Genomic DNA, 16,589 nt, shown 5'->3' on the forward strand with positions numbered 1-16,589 from the left:
TTTTTCTGTTTTGATCCATTCTTGCCACTATCAGCAAACCCGCCATGTGAGATGCCATGCAGCCAGCGCTGGCATGTATATAGACTGGAAGAGACTGCAAAGAGGTGGCAGAAAATCAGCAGCACTGAGATGCAACAAATGATTTAAAAAAAAAGGCAAAAACTATTTTTTTTTTAAAGCAATTGTCTATGACCAGGATCCTCAAACTACGGCCCTCCAGCTGTTGCAGGACTACACATCCCATGAGGCATTGAAAAACTCTGACATTCACAGACATCACTAGGCATGATGGGAATTGTAGTTCCTGAACAACTGGAGGGCCATAGTTTGAAGACCCCTGGTCTATGATATACTGTGATTTTACAAACCAAATGTTATTTGGTTAGAGTCTACTTATATATAAGTGCTGATATATACAAGCTAAATTGCTTCAAAACTGCTATGTAGAATGATCCAATTTCATACTTGCCTGTCTTTGTAACATAGGAAAATGTAAAACCTTTTCTCAAAAATATTCCTTTTTTTTTCACAATATCAGGCCACAGGGAATTTAGCCTCTTAACCGGTTGCCGACCGCCGCACGACTATATACGGCGGCGGTCAGCCCCGGCCAGGCAAAGTGACGTATATATACGTCACTAGCCTGTCACTTCCTTGTGAGCCAATAGCGGGCAAGCGCGCGCCCGCGGAGGCACGTGCCCGCCCCGGCTCGTTCCCTGGGAAGTCAGTGCGTGTGACCGGCGGACCCGATGTCCGCTGGTCACTCGCAATCGTCCTCCGTGAAGGGAGAAAGGCAGGCTGCTGATGTAAACAAGCCACCTGTCATTCTCCCCTGTGTAGGAATGGTGATCATACGGTTCTACTATGTAGGACTGTTGATCACTTTTCCTACACTAGTAGCCATGTCCAATCACAGTAAAAAGAACGCCCCTAGGGACACACTTAACCCCTCCTTCTCCAATAAAGTTAACCCCTTCCCTGCCAGTGTCGTTTTGCAGTAACAGTGCATATGTATAGAACTGATTACTGCAGTAATGTCACTGGTAACCCCAAAAGTGTCAAAAATGTCAGTCAAGGGCCCGATCGGTCCGCCGCAATGTCGCAGTAATGACAGAAATGAAATGAAAAATGACAGAAATCTTTCCCTTAGTTAGTAAACGCAATAACTTTTGCGCAAACCAATTAAAATGCGATTTTTGTTTTACCAAACATTTGTAGCAGAAAACAAATTGGCCTAAAATGTTAAAAAGTTTTGATTTTTACATTTTTTGGGGGGGGGGAATTTCATATAAAAAAATTTGAAAAATATTGTTATTTTTTCGAAATTGTCTCTCTTTTTTTGTTTATAGCGCAAAAAGTAAAAATCGCACAGGTGATCAAATACCACCAAAAGAAAGCTCTGTTTGTGGTAAAAAAAGAGGACATCAAATCCGTTTAGGTACAGCATCGCACGACCACGCAATTGTCTATTAAAGTCACGCAGTTCCGAATCGCAAAAAAAGCCCTGGTCAGGAAGGGGGTAAAATCTTCCCGGGGCTTAAGTGGTTAATGAGGGCCCCCAAGTCACATCAGGCTGGAAAGTGATTGTCTAGCCAACTTCTGAACAATAGATGACACTCTACAGTAGGGGTAATAGATGCAAATTGGATGTGAGATGAGAGGGTCTGGACTGGTGCTTGGTGTATGCAGTTAATCCCAGTAATGTAGTGGCCTCAATGTTTGCTGGTCAATGTGTAACCGGTCCTGACCCCACTGGCTGGATGGCGGGGGAGGGAGAAAGGCCAAAGGAAGGTTTGTGTTTTTCTGACCTGGCTGATCTACTACATCTTTTAGGGAAGTGGTGATTGTGGGGATGCATCGCACTGAATTTCCCCCCACCATGCCACACAGAACAGTGATAATATGGGGGATTGCCTTGGCCTTTCTGTTACCTCCAGCTCTGGGACACAATGGTAAGGACACTGCTTGGGTTGTATTGAAACATCTTATCGCCTCTCTGTTTGTAGAGCAATGCAAGGGAATGGGATTTGTCTGTCAGGCTTTGATGTCAACCATCGTCTCCCAAAAGGGAGTTTTCAGGCTTGGGCATTTTTGTTTTAGCTGATGGAAAACGAGTTACTGGGTGCAGGAGAAACAAGAAATTTCGCAAAACGTGCTATTTTGTGACATGTAACCCCCAAAGAAACTCGTGTACTTTTTCATGCTTCGATCATGCCAAGTGACATGATACTTAGAAGTGAATGGGTACTGTTGTATATCATAGGAATCTCGGTGCTGAGCATTGAAGTGTTTTGAGAAACGCACATCAAAGCGCTCAGGTGTGAATAGGGTTCTATTGTCAGAGAAGCAAGCTGGGTAATGTGCTTTTAGCTAAACTGGTAGCATTTCTTTATATCTCTAGTTTCTGTTAAAACTGACCATACAAACATGGATCAAAATTCATCTGGTCTCAGGGGTTTGCTTCTTTGTAGTAAATTACCTTACGATATCCATGTGCTCGTTCCAGTCTCTTGTCAGCATGATAGCTTATATATTTTTGTATTGGCATATTGACTGTGTATTCAATTTCTCTCGCTATCGTTCACTGTACTTCTCTGTTTGAGTTGTTACATGCCTTTTATGTTTTCTTCAATAAGGCTCCGTTCACATGTTAGCGTATGGATCGCGGGCAGAACCGCCGCAAATCCGCCCGCGATCCGGAGATTATTGCAAATCGTGGGACGCCTGTGCGTTGCCCGTTGATTTGCAATAGCCCCCCAAACGCTGAGCGATGTTGCCATGATTTCCGCCTGCCAAATCCCGGTAACATCGCGCAAAAAAAATTGCGGGACGCAATACGCTCCAAAGAAGCTCTTGTACTTTTTTGGGCGTAATGCGTCCCGCGATTTTTTTTTTGCGCGATGTTACCGCGATTTGGCAGGGCGGAAATCGCGGCAACATCGCTCAGCGTTTGGGGAGCTATTGCAAATCAACGGGCAACGCACAGGCGTCCCGCGATTTGCAATAATCTCCGGATCGCGGGCGGAATCGCGGCGGTTCTGCCCGCGATCCATACGCTAACATGTGAACGGAGCCTAAAAGAATTTATAAAAAAAATTCATCTGGTTCAACTGGACAAATTTCGTTCCATGTCTGACTGTTCATTGTGGTTGAACAGAAGTCGATCTACTGATCGACTTCTGTTCACTCGCCTTGTTGGGAAAAAATCTGTTCGATTAGCTCTGCATCTAATCTGTGAATTCTGATGGCAGGGAAGTCCTCCCCACTGTCAGGATACAAGGTCACAGTGGGGAACATTCCCCCATCCACCTTGAATGTGTGGCTGTAGGAATCAAGTCTTTCTTTTTGTTTTTCGAAACGCTGGTTGTAAGTCACATAATGTTCAGGCTTTTCACATCTCCTGGAAAGTTCTGGTGCTTCAAACATTACAATACCAAATAATGGTGACACATTTTTCGAGTTAAAGGAAGGTCCTGTTTGATTTAGGATTGAGCAAAGACTAATGTAGTCATTCATAGTGGTAAGTTCAAAGCTTCTTTACATTGCAGGTTAGAAAATTTAAGCAAAAATTTGAAGATCATTGTTATTTGCAAAAAATGATTTCTTTGTCAAATATAGATATTTTATATAAGAATTTTGAGCTTTGCTAGGTCATCTTCTAGATCACATGTGTCAAACACAAGGCCCGCGGGCCGAATGCGGCCCCCCAGGCCATTTCATGTGGCCCTCGCACCTCTCCTGAAGCTGCGGCACCCCCCTTGTCTCTGTCCCCACCTTGTCTCTATAGCCGGCAGCAGGGAGGACAGAACTCCTTTGCCAGATCCTGCACTCCTCTGTGCAGCTGCAGAAAGCCCCCCCCCCCTATTTCTCAGCAATTTGCAGCAGAGAGGAGGGCAGAACTCCTGGAAGCCTACTCCAGCCCTCCTCTGGTTCTCCAGACCCTGCACTTCTTCCCAGATCCACCCTCATCTTTTTCCGGGCAACAGCACAAGGTAAGGGAGTGCATTGTGATGTAAGGAAGGGTGGGTGACTCTTGACTTCTGATGGTGGGGGGGGGGGGGGTTCTTGACATATCGTGTAAGGGGGCGTGGGGTGCTCTGGACATCTAATCCTACAGATATAACTGGCCATTTGAGGGCAACCATAATGCTGATGCGGCCCGCGATTAAATTGAGTTAGACACCCCTGTTCTAGATAAACATTGTTCCTTTACCGGTCAGAGTCTATAGGTTGACCAGTATACACCAGTATTCTTTTTTTGGGGGGGAGGGGGGGGTTGTTTTCTGTTAGTGGAGCCATAAGCCCTAATGGGTATGATTTTCTAAACAGTGGCAGAAGAGGAGTGTCGGTGGGTCTATGATTCTGAATCTTGATAAGAATAGGAGATACTTCTACCAGCCATCCATCATTAATTAATTAATTTCATCATTTATTCTAGCCATAAACCTTTAGAATTTTGTTCACAAAATGTCATTTTTGGAACAATCGTTCGATTTTTTAATGGTTAGTTAAGTGAAGGTAATGTTCATTGTCTACCAAAGTGACAAAAATAATCAAAGGCGCAGGATGGAAATATTTCTTAAACTAACAAAATTTTAACTGTGAATGGGGTTTTGGCCTGGGAAAAAATAATGCATATTGCAATGAAACCTGTATAATATGGCTGGGATTTCAATCAAATAGCAGGTCTGGACACAATTGTAAGGCATTTTTAAAATTTTAGGGATTATAAAATGAGTTGCCTTAATGAGGGCATGAAAAAATGTCCTGAAGAATGATTTTTCTGCGAACGTTTGAGGCAAATTCTAAACGTGGATGGCCATCTTAAAGCGGAGTTCTGGCCACAAAATCTACCTAATCAATTTTGGGGCCATCCGCTTGCTATTTGTTGCCTGAAAAACAAATAGGTAGTTACGATTTTTTTTTTTTTTTACTTACCTTATTATTGTAGAAAATATACTCACCTTTCCTTCCACTTCCTCCCTCTGTGGCCGCGGCCCGCGCCGTCACTTCCTGTCCCGCAATGCGTCCTGGGAGCTCTTACTCATCACTCCCAGGATGCAATGGGCAGTGATGTAGGCGGCCAGCCGATCCTCTCATCGCGTTATTTGCAAACAGGAAATAACGCGATGATAGGCATCCCTATACTATGCCGATCGCATAGTACTGGGCATGCGCGAGATTTCGCGCTGCATTCACCAGCCCCTCTCCATCTCGAACCAGGAAGCAGGGCATTTTAACACACAGCGGCTTCAGGGGAACCCGGACAAAGATGGCGGCGCTCAGGACACATTTTATAAAGCAAGATTTTCTAATTGCCAATCGATTATTATACTGTAAAAAACAGGATTAGTTGATGTATGAAGGGGGGGGGGTGACAGTTTGGGAGGTATTGATAAAAAAAAACGATTCTGTGGCCGGAACTCCGCTTTAAGATTCAGATCTGGCTTGAGAAGTCTGATTCTGATTGGTGGATATCAGTAAACAACTCCTGGTCATAAGCTGGCTATGCAAGGAGTTAATTTCCCGATGAACAGGCAAAAACTCGCTCCTTCCCCAACTACCGCCCAACATTTCTCATTTGAAAAATGAAAGGTGCCAGATGGAAAATTGTCATTCAAGCAGCACCTGCATCCAAACAGCTACAAGCACTTTTTGGGTATTTTGACAACTGGCTGGGCTGCAGAGATGGATTAGCCCATCCTCACTGTCTAGAACGGATGGAGGAATCTGTGCATGTGTATGGCAAGCTTTAGTGTGAACACATTGACACCACAGACCCCTGTATGACATACTTGTTGGTAGGTGTGTGTCACCCTGCATGGGTTTGGGTCTGGGTCCTGATTTCCAGAATTTGTTCCATAGATTTGTTTTGCTGGAATTTTCTGTCTCCTTCCATACAGTACAGAGTCTACCACACATCACAATGTACACAAAAAACAAGGTTTTTGTTTGTACATTGTGTAATAGAGGCCTGTGGTGTAATTCAGCGATCAACACCCTTGCTGCTGCTGCCAGCCCCAGAAGCAGCGGCATCCTACAATTTAGTAAAAAATGGACCTTAATCCTCTCTAATCTGGATGTTTAGAATGTTTGTAATCCAAAAACCAGAAATGTGATATACGATATCACATGCAGTTGAAAACTAGCCTAAAGGCCCGTACACACTTGACGGAAATCGGACGAAATATCCTCCGATTTTCTCTCTCTAGCTCTGCGTTCATTACTGTTTTTAGTTGACAGTGCATAAATGTTCACTAAATTTCTCATCCGATTTATTTATTTTTTTTGGGACATTTGTTCCCAGACTTCCGGGTTGTCAGCAACTTCAGATCATGCGCGGTCTTTCGTATCCGATTTTTCACAGACGTACTACATACACATTAAACGAAAATTGGTCATCTGGGGACGGACGATAAAAATTTATTTTATGTGTTTGTCTCTCCGTTTTTTCTCGTTGAAAATGTCAGCATCGGCTGCTGAAAGTTGTGTACACACTAGCCGAAAATCGTACGATTTTACCTCGGACGAGAATTTTCGGCAGATTTTCTACTAGTGTGTACCCCACTTAAGGCAGACTTTCTCAATGTTTTTACCATGGAGGAACTCTTGAAATAACTATATGGGCTTGGGGGACCCTTCCTAATAATCAGTATAGCTAACAAAAATATATAAAAGGTCACAACAGGCAGCCATCCTGGAGGGAATTTCCTTTTTGGTGATAAGCTTCTTTTGACCCCCAAAGGGGTCCAACAGTTCTGGTGAGTAGGGTCCCAGAAGGGGATTGAGACACCTTGGCACGTTGGAGCACTTCAGCACTTATCTGCAATATCACCAGCAATTCTTTAATTATATTGCACAATATATTGGACTATTTAGCACTATTGGCAATTTATTTAAGCATTGCACGGAATAGCATTTTTTTGCATTATTTTGCATAATATCATTAGACTTTTGCCTTTTTGCACCTTATTATATGTATTTCAAGTATTTATGTACTTTTCAAACATTTAATTTGCAAGCGCTGTGTTTTTGTTAGCTAGTTTTTTCACTTCGTGAACAGCAGCTGCATCACTCATTCACATATTTGGTTATTATTTTCACGTAGCGCGGGTTTTAAATTGCTAAATTGCTAATAATCACTATATCTACAGCTCACAGTATAACAGACTGCCTATATACTAGTCTACCCTGACCACGGCAGTGGAAAAATTCAAAATGTGTCAAAAACGCAAAACACATTTTTACACTTTACCAGGGTGGTGTTCAAAATGTTCCTATCCTGAACACGATTCTTCCACATTCAGGAGAGGGGGTTTAACCTCCCCTAAACGTGGCAGCTCCTAAACTTTGCTAAAAGCCTATGTGTACAAGGACACATAGGCTTTTATGGAGTTGAGTTTAAGAACTTTGGCTAAAAAAAAAAAAAAAAAACGCTCAAAGCTCCTAAACTCAAGTTTAGGAGGTGCCAGGAGCTGCTAGTGTACATAAAGCCTTAGTGTGGTGGTCATTGGAAAGAATGCTCTTCACATTTGTGATCAGTTGGAAGAATCCTCCTTACATTGGTGGTCATTGGGAAGAATCCTCCTTACATTGGTGGTCATTGGGAAGAATGCTCCTTACATTGGTGGCCATTGGGAAGAATGCTCCTTACATTGGTGGTCATTGGGAAGAATGCTCCTTACATTGGTGGTCATTGGGAAGAATGCTCCTTACATTGTTGGTCATTGGGAAGAATGCTCCTTACATTGGTGGTCATTGGGAAGAATGCTCCTTACATTGTTGGTCATTGGGAAGAATGCTCCTTACATTGGTGGTCATTGGGAAGAATGCTTCTTACATTGGTGGTCATTGGGAAGAATGCTTCTTACATTGGTGGTCATTGGGAAGAATGCTCCTTACATTTGTGATCAGTTGGAAGAATCCTCCTTACATTGGTGGTCATTGGGAAGAATGCTCCTTACATTGGTGGTCATTTTGAAGAATGCTCCTTACATTTGTGCTCATTGGGAAGAATACTCCTCTTACAGACAACTAAAAAGATCATTGGTGCCAGTGCTGCTATATACTATAGTGTTTACTTCACACCATGGTCTCATTTTATTGCCCATTCGTAAAATGTAGGCCTGGTGTAGAGCCTGCAATATGGCACAGAGTTCCCTCTGCTTAGCACAGTAAATGAAGGACCTCACGTTGACCGGTCCTATCGCTGGGTTCTCCTCCGGGTTTTTTTTTCTTCCAGATAATTATTATATATTTCAGATAATTGCACCTATTTAAGAAATGGTCCATATAATTTCCTACTTTTTGGACAGATAGGGTGTGATATTTTTATCCCAATCTAGTTCATAACACTTGCTACAAATGTGCGCAAAAAGGCTGACATTCACAGATTGGTTAAAGACATTTGCAAAACAGGAAGTGGCACGGCTCTCGCAAACTCATTCAGCTGCAAGAATTAGAATAGGAACTGCAAATTCTTTGCACACATCCCGCATGGTGTGACATTTCGTGTGCAGCTGCATTCATAAATGTGTTTTCTAAGAATCAAGCTCAGAAGGAGTTTTTACCTTTCAGAAAGAACTGACCAGTCACTGCTTTCACTCACTTTATTTTTGTGTATAACTTTCAGCTTTAGCTAGTGAGCTCTGTAAACAAGCCTGGAAATCGTGAGAAAATAAGCAAATAGCATCATATGCTGACTGAATATAAAAATACGCATATGCAATATTTGCCAAATAAAAAAAAAAAAAAAAAATATATATATATATATTTTTGCCATGACCAAAATAAATGTAAAGGAAATGTATACAAATCACTCATATTTCCCATTAACACCTTCCAATTGTGTCTTCTTAGTGTTCCTCAGCAACCAAGCAGCCTCAGCTGTCCTTTCACGCTCAAGAAGAGCTAATTCATTATGGGAGGAGGTGAAGCCAGGAAACATGGAAAGGGAGTGTGTGGAAGAGTTGTGCAACTACGAGGAAGCCAGAGAGATCAAAGAATCGGATGACGCCACTGTAAGATCTATCTGGACAGCTTTAGAATGCAAATCTTTACAGTCATTATAATTGCTATCACTGCACCAGGGGTGGCCCAAGACATTGCGCTGATGGGTCCAAGAATGAAATTTTTATTTTTATATTGATGACGTTAATCTTATGGTCCTCATTGTCCACTTTAGCCCCGGAGGATTTGGCTGCTCAATGACCAGGCCCTATTTTGCAATTCAGCACTGCGTGAATTTAACGGACAATTGCGCTGTCGTGCGACTCTGTACCCGAATTAAATTGACATCCTTTTTTTCTCACAATCAGAGCTTTATTTTGGTGCTATTTGATCACCTGTGTGATTTTTATTTTTTGTGCTATAAACAAAAAAAGAGCGACAATTTTGAAAAAATGTAAAAATCAAAATTTTTTAACATTTTAGGCCAATTTGTTTTCTGCTACATATTTTTGGTAAAAAAAAATCGCAATAAGCGTATTTTGATTGGTTTGCGCAAAAGTTATTGCGTTTACTAACGACGGGAAAGATTTATGTCATTTTTATTGTTTTTTTTTTAACTAGTGATGGCGGCGATCTGCGATTTTTTTTTTTGCGAGACTGCAACATTGCTGCGGACAGATAGGAACCCTGACTGACATTTTTGACACTTTTGGGGGTACCAGTGACATTACTACAGTAATCAGTGCTATAAATTTGCACTGTTACTGTAAAAATGACACTGGCAGGGAAGGGGTTAACTTTATTGGTGATCAAGGGGTTAAGTGTGTCCCTAGGGGCGTTATTCTAACTGTCAGGCGGTGTGGCTAGTGAAGTAACCACAGAGACATGCGATCCTACATAGCAGGATCGCATAGCCTCTGTGATCACTTCAGGGTGAATGACAGACGGCTGTGTTTACATCTGCCGTCTGTCTTTCTCCCTCTCCTGCGGGAGATTGCGAGTGGCCGGCGGCCATCGGAGCCACCGGTCACACGCCCTGGCTCCCCAGGGAACGAGTGGGGGTGGGAGGCGGCGCACGCTCGCCCCCTACAGTCTCGTGGGCGAGCAACATAGGTCTACGCCGCTTTGCCTGTAAGCGGCAGAGTGCCGCAGTAAATCTGCGTTAGGCGGGGCGGAAGTGGTTAAATAGTCTGCATTGTATTGTTGAACAGTTCTTCAATTTAGAGACGGTTAAAAGGACAAACATACCTATGGCAGATCTTCAAAACCCAAGTCTAAGAGGCATTCAGGAATTAAGAGACAGTAAGCACTATACTGCAAGTTGGCTCATTATCCATTTACTTAGACATACATTTTATGAGTGTGGCATTGGTGTTCTGGAATTTGTTTTTGTTCTGTTGCATCCCCCATTACCCTTTGGGGGAGATTTACTAAACTGCTGCAGCTGTGCATTGTAGCTAATCATCTTCTAGTTTTTTTTTTTTTCAAAGCTTATTAGAACAAGCTGAAGTTGATTGGTTATACCATATTATTATTACCATATTAATAATTATTACCATATTCTGTGTGCACCCTTTGTGTTTGTAAAAACGATAAAGTGTATGCATAGTAGAGCTGCACGATTCTGCATAAAATGAAAATCACAATTTTTTTGCTTAGAATTAAGATTATCATTCTTGGCATAACATCATCATACAAAAAAATTAACCACTTAAGCCCCGGAAGATTTTACCCCCTTCCTGACCAGGGCCTATTTTGTGATTCGGCACTGCGTAAATTTAACGGACAATTGCGCGGTCGTGTGACGCTGTACCTAAACGAATTTGACGTCCTTTTTTTCCCACAAACAGAGCTTTCTTTTAGTGGTATTTGATCACCTGTGCGATTTTTTGATCATGCGCTATAAACAAAAAAAGAGCGTCAATTTTGCAAAAATAACAATATTTTTCAAATTTTTTACATGAAATTCCCAAAAAAGAAAACGTAAAAATCTAAATTTTTTAACATTTTAGGCCAATTTGTTTTATACTACATATGTTTGGTAAAAAAAATCACAAAAAGCGTATTTTGATTGGTTTGCGCAAAAGTTATTGCATTTACTAACTACGGGAAAGATTTTTGTCATTTTTGTTGTTTTTTTTTTAATGAGTAATGGCGGCGATCTGCAATTTTTTTTGCGGGACTGCGACATTGTGGCGGACAGATCGGACCCTTGACTGACATTTTTGACACTTTTGGGGTTACCAGTGACATTACTACAGTAATCAGTGCTATACATATGCACTGTTACTGTAAAAATTACACTGGCAGGGAAGGGGTTAACTTTATTTGAGAGGGAGGGGTTAAGTGTGTCCCTAGGGGCGTGATTCTAACTGTGATTGGATGTGGCTTGATGTGTAAGAACAGAGATCAATGGTCCTACATAGCAGAACCGTATGATCTCCATTCTTACACAGGGGAGAATGACAGGCGGCTTTGTTTACATTAGCCGCCTGCCTTTCTCCCGCTGTAACGGACAATCGCGAGTGCCCGGCGGACATCGGGTCCACAGGGCACACGCGTGGGGGGGATCCATGAGCGAGCGGGAGCGCGCCTCCGGGGGCGCGCGCTCGCTCCCTAGACCCTCACAGGCAAGCGACGTAGTCCTACGTCGCTTTGCCTGTGAGGGGCTGACCGCCGCAGTAAATAGTCGTGCGGCGGTCGGCAAGTGGTTAAAGTGGTTGTAAACCCACCTTTATAACTTGTACCTATAGGTAAGCCTATAATAACCTTTCTCCCGCTGTAACGGACAATCGCGAGTGCCCGGCGGACATCGGGTCCACAGGGCACACGCGTGGGGGGGATCCATGAGCGAGCGGGAGCGCGCCTCCGGGGGCGCGCGCTCGCTCCCTAGACCCTCACAGGCAAGCGACGTAGTCCTACGTCGCTTTGCCTGTGAGGGGCTGACCGCCGCAGTAAATAGTCGTGCGGCGGTCGGCAAGTGGTTAAAGTGGTTGTAAACCCACCTTTATAACTTGTACCTATAGGTAAGCCTATAATAAGGCTTACCTATAGGTACTGTAAATATCTCGTAAACATGTACCGTTTAGGAGATATTTACATTGCATGCAGCTGATGACGTCATCGGCGCATGCGCTCTGAAGAAACAGCCGTCCGTTGCATTTCTTCAAAGCCCTGTGCCGTGACCAGCGACACCCGCGCACATGCGCTTGCTGACGTCGCGACGGTCACGTGGCTTTGGCCAGTTATACAGCTGGAGTCCGCAGACCCGGAAGGAAGACGAGCAAAGATGGATGAGGCTGGCAGCAGGGACAACGCGGGCTTCGTTTGCAGGTAAGTGTCACATGATGTGGTAGTATGTTAAGTATAACTTTGCAGGAAATAAAAAAAAAAAGGAAAACAGAAGACTTTACTTCCTCTTTAAGCTAACTTTACTGTTTCATTTTATATAAAATTCTTTGAAGTGTATTTTTTTCCCAAAAATTGCATTTGAAAGATTGCTGCGCAAATACAGTGTGACATAAAATATTGCAACTATCGCCATTATTTTCTCTAGGGTCCTTGCTAAAATGAATTTATATATTGTTTGGGGGTTCTAAGAAATTTTCTAGCAAAAATAAACAGATTTTACCTTGTAAGCAACAAGTGTCAGAAAATGGCTCAGTCTTTAAAGCGGTAGTATCCCCTGAGTAAAAAAAAAAAAAAAAACTGCAAGACAATGGCATAATGTGCTAGTATGCATTGCATACTAGCACATTATGAAATACTTAGCTTAGAACGAAGCCCCCACACGGTCGTCCGGACACCGCTAAGGGAGCTGTCATGTTCACTTCGGCATCTCTTCCGGTTCGGCGGCTCCGGTGCTGTGATTGGCCGGAGCTGCGATGATGTCACTCCCACGCATGCAGTTCACTTTCTGGCAAGGAGCCGGCAAAGGAGCTCTGAAGGTCCGTGGGACCTTCAGAGCGCATGCGCCGCTGGTGTCAGCGGCTGCATGCAGGGTGAATATTATTTTTACCTACATGTAAGCCTTATTATAGTCTTACCTGTAGGTAAAAGTTAAAAAGCGGAGTATACTACCGCTTTTAGTGGTTAAGCTGCCCTCATTTACAGACAGAAGTTGATCTCTCTGATCTAAAAGAACCAAATGATACAATGTTTCTATTTATCTCTCAGCGCTGAGCAAGGTTGATAAATAATTGCCAGCTGCTATTTGTTTTTATTTTTTTGACAGCTCTGAGCAGACAACGGCTTTGCATTGAATCTTGGAAATGCTGGATTAAGATCGTAAAGGAGGTTAAATCGAGATCGCGATTTTTATACGATTAATCATGCAGCCCTAATGTATAGCCAAACTTTTTTTTGGTTTTGCACAGAGTAGGGAAGGATTAGAACCGCTGTTAGGTTTGTCTGTGTCTCCTTTGGGTAGATTCACCTTCTGTTAGGAGCTTTGCCCCCTGGCAGGTGATTCAAGCTTATCTGAGACACAGAGTTTAATTGGCACATTAGTCTTCACCAGAGCAGGGGGTGATGGGCTGGTAACCCTAATGCCCACTGGGCTTCTTTACTGCAAGATGTTACCAGGTCATGGCCGCAGCCTTCAGGATCACTGCATGAGTGGATAGAACAGAGTGGCTGCAATGAGAAGACAGAATGGCAGCAATCAGGTAGGTTCCTTTCCATGCGCCAAATGCCAGATTCGGGCATGCGCACTCCTTTTTCAAGTGTCAAGAATCTGGCATTTGGCGCATGCTCCGAAACGCGTAGTGAAGCCCGGATCGCCCACACTGCCCTCATTGCATGTGACGTCAGACGCTGCCGGCCGCTGCTCAAGCCACACACATTTCTATCATCGAGTCGACCCGGAAGTCGTCAGAGAAAACCTCCAGACCTCTCCCGGATTGCCAGACCGCACCAGAACAGAGCAGACTCCCAGCCTCCGGACTAAAACACCACGCCACACACGCTAATGAGTACCTAGATGTGAGTCACTATTATAATTTTTTTGTCAATAATTTGTATACCGCACTCAAGAGGCGCTTCCCCCCATTTCTCTATTCTCCTTTCCAGGAAAAGGTCCAGGCAGGCAGCAGGCAAGATTAGTTTGTTTCTAGGCAGGGTTCAAAGCAAGCATGATTGGGAACAAGAAATATGCCAAGACAGACTGAAGATTAAAAGAAAAGGTGCCTGGTACCCATTCAGGTACCAAATAAATTCTGTGGCAGCACCTATATTATCATTCCTTACTGCAGAAAATGTCTTTAGGGCCACATAGGCCTTAAGTCTCCCCATGCATAGGTGTGCGCAGCCTTTTGCATTAGGGTGTGCACTCCAAAGCTTAAAAACACTGAAGCATAATAAACTGCGTTTCCTCTGCTTCAGTTTGTGAATGAACACAGCGAGTGAGTGCTTTCATTGTGTTCATTTAGAAAAGGAAGGGGCCAGTATATTACATAATAACTAGCCCTTTACCCTGCTCTCCATACTGAAACATCCCCCGCAACAGCCGAGGGGAGAGGAGAGAAGAGGAAGGAAGCCAGCAGCACTACAAGGGGGAGGGGCAACACGGGGGGAAGCACAGGCAATAGGTGGAGTCGGCGCCACATAGAGTGATTAGGGTGTGCCCAGGCACACCTGGCACACCCCCTGCGGACGCCTATGTCCCCATGGAAGTTAAAGCTGTACTCAAGCCAAAATGTTTTAGGTCTTGGATAGAGTAGGAATTTATTAAAACCCTGATACAGTTTTTTTTTTTAAATGTATGAATCATTTTGCTCAGAATTCCTTTCAACTCTAGTTAGTATTAAAGACCCAACAGGAAGTTAAAAGATCTCTGAAAAGTAAAGAAAATCCCTCCTTTGAGAGCTGCTGCCAGAACAGGTTTTCCCATTGGAAGATTTGCCCTGGAATCCTGTTACAGAGACAACATTTTGAATTCTGCCTTGGTGACAATGATCACCAGGATAAATAAGAGGGGGAAGGCCCATAGGCGGCAAATATGAACATCACAGGGGCTCTAACCCATCCCCACAAAACAAAATAAAGTTAATTTCAATGAATTGAGGACTGTATATCAGTATAAGTGTATACATTATAACTCATCCTTACCCACTTTAGGACCGCCCGTCGTAATTATACTGGGGCAGGCTGGCTGTCCTGCGCAAACCGCCGTAAGTTTGCATCAGTTGCGCGCCTGCAGCTAGGGGCTGAATGCATGCCGCCGGCAGCGCGCTCCCGCTGCCCCCATTCGGTTGCGGGGACCCCGATGCACAGGGCAGGCGTCTCCAATTGCCGCCTAACACCCGTGATCGTTCCACGCTGAGAAAGAAGAATGGTCAGCTGTTGTAAACACAGCTGACCGTTCTTCTCTCTGGAATGATCACAGAGCTCCTGTGATCCTTCTATATAGGATCACAGGTCTCTATGATCATTTCACAAGCCACGCCCCCCCCCACAGTTAGAATCACTCCCCTAGGCTCACATTTAACCCCTTGATCACCCACAGAGTTAACCCCTTCCCTGCCAGTGTCATTATTACAGTAACAGGGCATATTTTTAGCACTGATCACTGTAGTAATCTCACTAATACCCCAAAAAGTGTCAAAAATGTTAGTTAGGGGTCCGATCTGTCCGCTGCAATGTCGCAGTATAAAAAATCGCAGATCGCCGCCATTACTAGTAAAAAAAAAAAAAACAATAAAAATTACATAACTCTTACCCGTAGTTAGTAGACGCGATGACTTTTGTTTTATCAAAAATATGTAGCAGAAAACAAATTGGCCTAAAATGTTAAAAAATTTTGATTTTTCAAATTTTTTTTTTTGAGAATGTCATATAGCAGAAAGTGAAAAATATTGTTTTTTTTTTTTTTTCAGAATTGTTGCACTTTTTTTGTTTATAGCGCAAAAAATAAAAATCACACAGGTGATCAAATACCACCAAAAGAAAGCTCTGTTTGTGGGAAAAAAAAGGACATCAATTTTATTTGGGTACAGCATCGCATGACTGCGCAATTGTCCGTTAAAATAATGCAGTGCCGAATTGCAAAATATGGCCTGGTCATTAAGGGGGAAAATCTTCCGGTCCAGAAGTGGTTAATGAACAACTTTGAATAAAACCTTAGGACTTGGGTTTGAAACCTAGAAAATGGGAAGGTGTATTTCTTTAAAGCAACCAGTTAGATTGTGATATTTGGTAGCACAGTGGTTTAGTGGTTAGCACAGTTATGCCTTGCAGTACCGAGGTCATTGGTTTGAATCCCAACCAATAAACTACCTGCATAGAGTTTGCATGTTTTCCCTGTTATTCCGATGTTATTTCACCTTCCTAAAAAGGTAAATTGATCTTAATATGTGTATGTATGCATATGAGATAGAGATTTTAGATTGTAAGCTGCTTGAGGACAGGGACTGATGTAAATACATTGAGTATATTGCCAGTGCTTTATAAATACCTGTAAAAAATAAAATAATAATTCTTCACTGCAGTCTTCCTGGTTACTGTGGTCAGTCCTTTATATGTAAACTTAAGCCCCGTACACACGTACCGAATGTCGGCCGAACGATCGGCTGTCTTTTGTCCGGTGCTGTCCTGACGGCTGAAAACTGCAAAAGACTGCACATGAATTTTGTCGGCCAACA

At 43.2% G+C, this 16,589-nt stretch overlaps 1 protein-coding gene across 1 annotated transcript in view; it reads left to right on the forward strand.

Moving 5' to 3' along the window:
* Positions 1-1,768: 1,768 nt before the first annotated feature.
* F2 (coagulation factor II, thrombin) overlaps positions 1,769-16,589 on the forward strand; it is a 65,442-nt gene continuing 50,621 nt past the window's right edge. Inside the window, exons 1-2 of the mRNA XM_082271120.1 lie at positions 1,769-1,952; positions 8,860-9,020. Coding sequence (XP_082127246.1) covers positions 1,853-1,952; positions 8,860-9,020 — 261 coding nt within the window. The 5' untranslated portion in view covers positions 1,769-1,852. The remainder of the gene's footprint in view (positions 1,953-8,859; positions 9,021-16,589) is intronic.

This window comes from Pelophylax lessonae, assembly GCF_965119305.1.
Source record: "Pelophylax lessonae genome assembly, chromosome: 10".
Lineage (NCBI taxonomy): Eukaryota > Metazoa > Chordata > Amphibia > Anura > Ranidae > Pelophylax > Pelophylax lessonae.